General features: G+C 37.9%; 2 protein-coding genes across 3 annotated transcripts; one reads left to right on the plus strand and one right to left on the minus strand.

Moving 5' to 3' along the window:
• Nucleotides 1-550: 550 nt before the first annotated feature.
• Nucleotides 551-5381, plus strand: LOC132168005 (serine/threonine-protein kinase BSK2). 2 transcript variants are annotated; one of them, XM_059579065.2, is made up of 10 exons: nucleotides 552-1010; nucleotides 1083-1309; nucleotides 1465-1600; nucleotides 2129-2262; nucleotides 2557-2662; nucleotides 3440-3525; nucleotides 3742-3930; nucleotides 4114-4272; nucleotides 4550-4663; nucleotides 4928-5381. In XM_059579065.2, exons 1-10 carry the CDS (start codon nucleotides 929-931, stop codon nucleotides 5177-5179), a joined length of 1485 nt encoding a protein of 494 aa, XP_059435048.1. In that variant the 5' UTR covers nucleotides 552-928; the 3' UTR covers nucleotides 5180-5381. The 2 variants fall into 2 exon arrangements, with proteins under 2 accessions (XP_059435047.1, XP_059435048.1); XM_059579064.2 differs by having other exon boundaries at nucleotides 551-1309.
• A 2862-nt stretch (nucleotides 5382-8243) lies between these two features.
• On the minus strand, nucleotides 8244-8795 carry LOC132172759 (uncharacterized). The gene has a single exon (XM_059584326.1). It carries the CDS (start codon nucleotides 8793-8795, stop codon nucleotides 8244-8246), a length of 552 nt encoding a protein of 183 aa, XP_059440309.1.
• Between the last annotated feature and the right edge of the window lie 216 nt (nucleotides 8796-9011).

Below are 9011 nucleotides of genomic sequence, written 5' to 3' on the forward strand. Positions count from 1 at the left end.
TATCATTTATTATGCAATTTATTTTTTAAGTAAATAGTAAAAATGCAACAACATATAAAATAAATAAAAATAAATAAAAAATGAGAAAAAAAGAGTGGTTTGTACCCCTTCAAACCATAGAGGTGATCATTAGAGGTGATTCGAACCACCACCCCTTTAACCATTACGATCGTTTGGCCACCTCAACCCAATCTTTGGGGCAATTGCATTAATTTTTTTATTATAGGGGTGATTCGTCCACCCCTAACTAGTTATTGAAGGTGATTGAATCATTCCTTTCGACCCAGTGATTTGGGTAACCCTATAACTTACACACTGTATAAGCTACTAATTCGTTTTCATATGTGTTGTCTAGTTTTGAGTTGTTTATATAAACCCAAATTATTACAAGCTATCTCGACCGAGATATGATATTTTTTTATATTTTATTATTAGAATTTAAAATTAATACATTTAATTGTATAAAAAATGATAATATTGATATATTTTTTAAAATAATGTAAAACTTTAAAAATCAGTCATCTTTTGGGCTTGAGAGTGTCTTGCTCGGGACTCTGTAATCTGTATCTATTTTAGCCCATCACCATTGTTGCTCACCAAGTACAAGTATATGCCATGAAAAGCTGCTAAAATGCCGGCCAGCGATGTCTGTCTTTCTCTGTCTCTCCACGTGCTGCTCGTCAGCAAATCATGTGCTCTGCTCCCCCCATTTCTCATCAGAGACTCAAAAGTCGACCCACTTTCCACCTCCTCTTGATTTGAACACTTTTTTCTTTTCTCCTCCACTTCCCTTTCACACTCACACTCACACTCCAATCACTCCATATTCATTGCAATCTTACAAAAAGCTCCAACATGTACACCAGAATCTATTTCTCTTCTCTTTCCACCTGAATCTTTATATATATTCTACATGTAGCACTCGCTCATGGGCTGCTTTCAGTCCAAAACCGCCCACCTCACCTCCCCAGATCAAGACCCTCCTCTCCCTCTCTCCACTGCAGATCCAGGTAACTTTTTCCCATTTCCCATTTTGCTCACTTTTTGGCTACTTCTTCATTTTTGGGTGTTTCTTGTGGAAGCTAATAATGGGGAGGAGTTGGAGCAAAGCGACGCCGTTCCGGGCTTCAAGGAGTTCGGGCTGGCGGAGCTCCGAGCGGCGACCAATGGGTTCAGCAGCGAACTCATAGTTTCGGAGAGCGGAGAGAGGGCGCCCAATGTGGTGTACAAAGGGAAGCTTCGCAACAATCGCTTGGTGGCCATCAAGCGCTTCTCCAAGCTGTCCTGGCCAGACCCACGCCAGTTTGTCGTATGTAATTGTTTGTGTGTCTGTCTGTGTTTTCTCACTAATATTCATGTTCTAGTTTGTATTAAAATATTACATTAATTATTAGAATTACTAAAATTTTGAGATAATTGGTGATATGTTAGTTTCCAACTTTTGTTTGAAATTTTTGGTTGCAGACGGAAGCTTCTGGGGTTGGCAAGATTCGGCATAGGAGACTGGTGAATTTAATTGGGTGTTGCGCTGAGGGAGATGAGCGGCTATTGTTGGCGGAGTTCATGCCTAATGATACACTCTCCAAGCATCTCTTTCACTGTATGCTTTGTCCTTCACTTGAATGTGTTTTCTGGGTTTGAGGCTCCTGCTTTTTGTTTAGTTTGTGTCTATATTTTTAGCTTTTTCAGACATTATTTTAGGTACATATTAATCGAATTGTTCAAACAAAAGTGGATGAAACCGGGGCTAGAGTTGGTACTCTGCATTACATTTATAAGTGTACATCTTAGATGGGAAGCACATAAATCAAATATTTAGAGTTCAAAGAAAGAATGTTCGTTCTAGAACAACATAATGTTCAGAAAACCATAAAGGATCCTCCAATATCATCCTGTATGTAGTAGTGTGAGGGTTGTGAAGTTCATCATTTGCTTTGTGCATATTCTATAATCCCTGAGCATGCAGAATTTGTTTGTTTCTTTTCCATGTTTGAATTTCGAAACTGCTATCCTGGTCGCAGGTTCGAGTTCTCTTTTCTTGATGATTATTGATTGTTCGAGGGCTTAATGTGTTCTTTTTTGCCCATTTTTTTATTCTGCTTTTGTAAACATTGATTATTTATTGCAGGGGAGAAACAGCCTTTGCCTTGGGAAATGCGTGTGAGAGTTGCATACTATATTGCTCAAGCACTTGATCATTGCAATACAGAAAACCGAAAAATCTATCATGATCTAAATGCATATAGAGTTCTCTTTGATGAGGTAAGCATTTGAATTGTAGTAAGTAATTCGACATGAAGATTGATCTTAGATGCAATACAATGATGTTTCATTAACCTCAAAATTTGTGATATACAGGCATGAGTTTGTTGGATACTAATCCACTTTGATAGATTATACATTATATCGATTTATACCTAGGTTTAGATGAATACATCTGAACTTGTGTCATACCTCATTATTGTTTGCCTCTTCCATCTTGAGGCAGACAGATCTGTTGTTTCTCATCTGGTTGCTGGGATATTAGTCTTAGACTTAATATTGTTCTTATGTCAGGATGGTGACCCTCGATTATCTAGTTTTGGTCTTATGAAGAATAGCCGAGATGGAAAAAGCTATAGCACTAACTTGGCTTATACTCCACCAGAGTTTTTGCGGACAGGTACATCAATATGATTTTACGTACATTTCTATGGATATTGGAAGTCCACTTGTGGCCTTTTTTAATTTTATGTACTTTTTTGGGACAAAGATTTCGTGAAGTAACTAGGCTACTTATTTTTTTGAATTAGGATAGATTTTCTAGAGCAGAAAATTATAAAAATAGGAGAAGGATATAAAATTCTTCTAAAGTAAAGAGAACGTGATATCAAGCAGTCAATGCGATCCAAAACAAGGCTGCACGGAACAAATTTGGAAACCTCTCTTAGGCTCTATGTTGTAGCCCTGTGCTTGGCTAAGAAAGGATTAACTATTACAGTATAGTGGTGTGTGATGTAAACTTCGGAAACTTTTTTTTCTTACAAAGTCTGTCTAGTTTCGGCATTTGTCTTTGTTGGTTAATTGTGTTACAAATGGAAATTTTATTGTACTGATGCTTAAATGAATTTCATTGTTCAATGAGACAATGTGAAAAGTTAAGTAAAAAGTTCACTATATTCCTCGTTAGCACATTGGACACTCATGATTTTCAGGTTTAATTTTGTGTAGTTCTAGACTTGGTAAACAAGCTCAGTAAAAAAAAGACTTAATCAACAAATTAGGATGTTTTGCTCAATAGTCTTGATATCATGGATGCATTAATTACTCTCCCTTGACCATTGTGTTTGGTTAGTATTTGGAGTCATCACTTTGCGGTTGTAATATGTAAAATGTTCTTGATGGTGGTTGAAAGTTAAGTACTCCACTCTATTTGATATTTGTGTTTGACCATTTGCAGGCAGGGTCATCCCAGAGAGTGTGGTCTACAGTTATGGAACTGTTTTGCTGGATCTTTTGAGTGGAAAGCATATCCCTCCAAGCCATGTATGAGTATTCTATCGTGTGCAACATCTTGATTGTTCTCTGCTATTTCATACCTCCTGGTAGTCTGCACATAGTTCAATTATCTGCTCTCCATATCTCTGTTGTAAAATGATCTTCGTTAAGTGTCATTCTGATTGTATCATTAGCTTATAGTTAAGAACTAATAAAGATATGGTTAAACAATATTTTCCTCACCACTTTGTTTTTGATTCCCAGGCATTGGATTTGATAAGGGGAAAAAATTTGTTGTTATTGCTGGATTCATCCTTGGAAGGACAATATACCCAAGAAGATGCGACAGAGTTGGTTGAGCTGGCCTCAAAGTGTCTTCAATATGAGGCTAAAGATCGACCTGATGTCAAGTTTCTTCTTTCGGCAGTAGCACCCCTCCAAAAGCAGAAAGAGGTGAGATTTTTGTCTGTCTTAAAAAAAATTTTTCCCCTCCAAAAGCAGAAAGAGGTGAGATTTTTGTCTGTCTTAAAAATTAACTTAAGAGTTCATTGGTGTGCTATGTCATTCTGAGATGGCTTGATCTTTACATATGTTTTTGCCTGACTGGGGCGATTTTGGTCACATTGGTAATCCCAGGTTGCATCACATGTTCTAATGGGTCTAGCAAAAACGCCAGTGGCATTGCCAACCATACTTTCCCCTCTGGGAAAGGCTTGTGCAAGGATGGATCTTACTGCAGTGCATGATATATTGCTTAAAACAGGTTATAGAGATGAAGAGGGTGCAGAAAATGAGGTGAGCTTCTTTCCTTTCCTTACTGCTAGTCATTTCCTTACTGTTACTCCAAAATCTGTACACAGAGCAGACAGAATTGAATAAGATATCATGGAAAATAATTAAAAGCAGCTAGCCTTCCATAATCAACATTTGGGTTTTTTTTAACGAAGGATAAAAAGAATGTTGATGTTTGTGACATTTTTTAGTCATCTTTGTGCCAATTACTTTACGTAATTATGAAACTAGTGATCATATATAATGATCTGTTTTGTTTTTAAATCTATTGTTTCTGAAGCTGTCATTCCAAGAGTGGACACAACAAGTGCAAGATATGTTGAACACAAAGAAATTCGGGGATATTTCATTTAGAGACAAGGATTTCAAAAATGCTATCGAATATTACTCAAAGGTATGTTCTTATATTTCTTCTGGCGGGCTTATTATTATCAATATGTATGAGTGGGGTTGATGACAGAATGTTAAGTCAAGATGTTAAGTAGTGTACATATCAAAATGACAGCCATGGAAGCTAAACTTCAGCATCCTTTGTCATTCTTGCTTATGTGAAAACTAACTTCTCTGTAATTGCATGTTTTCTGTTATTGATTTCTCTGCTAAACAACTACTAATCTCATAATTGCATATCTGAGAATGTGATAATTTGTATATACAGTTAGTTTCTATGATGTCGGTTCCATCGGGTACCGTCGTTGTGAGGCGAGCCCTCGCGTACTTGATGATTGGCGAACCGGAGCTTGCCCTGAGAGATGCCATGCAAGCTCAGGTGTGCTTGCCGGAGTGGTCCACTGCCTTCTACATGCAAGCTCTTGCCCTCTCAAAGCTTGGAATGGAAACTGATGCCCAGGACATGCTTAATGATGGAGCCTCCTTTGAAGCCAAGAAGCAAAACAGCTGGCGCAGTTGAGGTTCTCAGCTAATTATGGTGGAAATCCATTTCTCTCAACATTTCTTTCAACTTTTACCCTGGTTTTTTCATGGGAACTAATTTGCTCTTTGGTGAGAGGGTTATTTTGAGTTGGCACCCACCATTCTCCACTTGATTAGTTTCACACAGAAATGTACAAAACATTCCTAGTTTCAATAATCTAAGCTGATATTTAGATTTAGTTGTAAACTTATATCCAATTGTGAAAAAATAGTTGTGTTACTGACTTACCTTGACAATATCATTGCTATGCACATCATAAATTCATTATTTTGGTAAATAATGTGTTGTCAATTCAAAATGATATTTGGTTGAAATGAAATGCATTAAATTGTAGCTTATTTTAATACTCACGTGTAGGGTTAAATTCTCTCAATAAGTGAGGTTTAACACATAAAATATTTAATTGAAATAAGAGATGAATTAGAGAGACATGGTTCGTATTCAAAATCTCTACCATGATGCCATGTTATAGGTAATTGTGAATTTATCCTATAATATGTATATATCACGTTTCTTAATGAACAATGACATACATATTTCATTTGAATTAGTCCATTAACTTCAATATCTTCGATTCTGAAACTACATTGCCATTTACTTGAGCACCCTTCATAGCATCTGGTATCTTCTCTTCTTTATTCTCCATGCTCTCTTTGTGCTTTCCCCATATAACTGAGTAAAGCCCCACAACAATCAACACATTAGCACATCAACCTGAAAAAAATAAAATAAAAAAATAGTCGCACATCAACCTTGTTCTCTTGGCATCTCTTTGGAAAGTTAAATTGATCGCCATGTTCTATTAATTTTTATTGAACATATTCCATGATAAAACATTGAAAACTATAATGCAATCCAGTAATTCAGAGACTATGGATTCAAAAGTCCTTGACAATTTTTTTTTTTTTTTTTTTTGGCCATGAGCAATCTCAGCTTTTAACATAAAAATACGAGCCCTAATTCATTTGGTGAATTGCAGCAAGAGACACAAATCCAACTATCTTGCTATTTTGACCAGCTAAAAATACACAAATTATAAACATTGAAACACCACTTTCTGTCAAAAGCAACATAGAAACATTGCAACGATGAGAATCTTACAGATATATAAACAGCATACCAACAGGTAGAGTTGGTATTACAACTGTGAGAATCATATAAACATATAAACAAACATACAAATATATACACTCCAAAATGTGAAAAATTGCAACTCTGAGAATCCTACAAATATATAAGCAACATACCAAATGCATAATATACTCTCATTCAAAGATGCATGGGACTCTCTTGTTTTAGAGAGAGAAGCTCTGAAAAAACCCTAGGTTTTTTTCTTCCCAGCCGCCTCCTTAGTGGGGTTTTTTCTGCCGCCTCGTGCGGTCTTTCCGGGGAGGAGGGAAAGGCTTTGCCTTTTCCTTTCTCTCCTCCCTTTTTCCGTTTCCTCCTTGTTTCTCCTTCCTCTTCTCCTGGTTTTCTCTTGTTTTTTACTTTTCTCTCTTTCTTTTCCACTGTTCCTCTGCCTTCTCCGTTAAGCGCCGCCTTCACCGGCCCATTTTGTTGATCTGCCTTCGCCCTCCCTCCTCTGCCACAGATCAGCCACAGATCGGTCGAGCTTTCCACAGATCCGCCATCGTTGTCCCATCTCCACCACAGATCCGTCCATCTTCTCCTCCTCGTGTGGCTCCTCCGATCTACCCTCCGCCCGCCTACCTCCGTCCCTGCTGGTGTTGTGTGCTGCTGATTTGTGTTTTTATTGTTGTGTTGTAATCTTTTTGTTTATTTGTTGTAATCTTGCTGTTATTTCCCTGTATTTTTTCTGTTTGGTTGTGCTGTTTTTCTTATTTTCTGTGGGTTACTATCTCCCTGATCTGATCTGGTTTGACCTTGTGAGGGAGTTTTTTGATGCCGGTGGTTGTCCTTCAGCGGCTCCTTTTCAGTTTTATGCAGCGCCATCCCTGCAACTTTAATTTCACAGTGATTGTTGCATTTACCGCATAAGTCTCTTCACCGAGATATTATGCACTTTAGAACCGCCTTGTGCGGCCCAGGAACAGGCCCGGCTTGTTTATGGTTTCTCTGAGGCCATAGATGAAACCATTGCCTATTGTTTGATCCTTTCGGATCATTCCCTGTATTTGGTCCTTTTGGACTTTTCCATGTATCCCTACTGCTTTAACTGTTTGGGCTTTGTTGTTAGGGTGCTTACCCTTTTGTTGTTGTTCGATCACATGTAACCCTTTTTTCCTTATTTGATTAAAAAAAAAAAAAAAAAAAACATACCAAATGCATATATCTATCGTATAGATGACAAAACAGAGCAGAAGAAGAGAAATAGACGACAAATAGACAATTGTATATAAGCAAAATAAGATGTATAGCAGTCTCTATTTAATTCGGTCAATTCGGGAAATATTGTTATGTTTTATACTTGGAGGTAGTCATTTTGGTTGCTTTCATGATCACTTCGTGTTCAAGCCAACACGTCCAATAAACTATATAGAATGTCCGCTAATAGATGACAAAACAGACAAACGCAAATTGACGAAAACATACCCAGAAATTGCATGCCCACAATTGGTAATCTATCACATACCCAGAAATTGCGTACCCACAATCGGTAATCAATCACATATCTATCTAAGTGACCAAGTCTTCAAATCTATCACATACCTAGAAAATGCATACCCACAAACCGTAATCTATCCACTCTTGGCCTCACTCATCCTCACCCATATCTATTTCTCAATTCTCTCTGAAAAATATGGGGTTTGTGGATACCCATCTCGCCTACAAGAAGGGGTAACAGGGGAGGGGGATGGGTTAAACATTATATCAACTTAGCAAGTCGGTGAGCTGTCATATTTCCTGTGCGTTTCACATGACAAACACTCCATTGATGAGTACTTTGTAGAAGCAGCTTCGCATCATTAATCAAAGGACCATAACAACCCCATGTACATTCCTCCATACCCAAAGCTTGAACAATTTCCATAGAATCACCTTCTAGAATGACATCATAGAACTCCATAAACACACATAATTAAGCCATTTTCCAAGCTGCCAGTGCTTCCGCCGTTGTAGGATCGGTAATATACTGTCTTGACGCCACCTGTGCGGCAAGAATCAGCCCATTATGATCACGGGCTATGATTCCTATCCCCATTTTTTCCCCGTCTTTGTCTACAGCCGCATCCCAATTAATCTTTACAACACCAACAGGAGGAGTATGCCACCTCTGCACCACTGGATTCGATTGCTGAGGACGTTGCACCCACCGTCCCTCCTCTGTTTTCATAAACAAGTCCACCTGTTCGTGAGCCAACTTATGCAGTGTTGAAGGGGATTGAAAATCACCACCAAAAATAACTTTATTCTTTCGCAGCCAGAGAAGTCTTGCAATTACTGCCACCAACTGCATCCCATCTTCCTCCAAACGCCCATGTAACATTTCCAGCACATGGACAAACGAAACTTCAGTTGAAGAGCATTTTTGTATCAATTTCATACATTCCGCCCAAACATCCACAGCAGCTGGACACGTCCACAATACATGCCCAACAGTTTCACCAACCAAATCACAAATTGGGCACATGAGATCAGATATAATACCTTTTTTTATAGAGATTAACCCTTGTCGGCAAAATATCTTTACAAGCTTGTCAAAGAAAAGTCTAATGAAGAGGGGTAGTTGACTTTTTATTTTGTTTCTAAAATGTTAATGCCTATTGTTTTTGAAAAGTGTTAGACTTAAACAAATGAGAAGTGTTAGACTTAAAAAACCAATTGCCTCCCCTGCAGACGCAGGAAT

Source organism: Corylus avellana, chromosome 2, assembly GCF_965113065.1.
Source record: "Corylus avellana chromosome 2, dhCorAvel1.hap1.2, whole genome shotgun sequence".
NCBI lineage: Eukaryota > Viridiplantae > Streptophyta > Magnoliopsida > Fagales > Betulaceae > Corylus > Corylus avellana.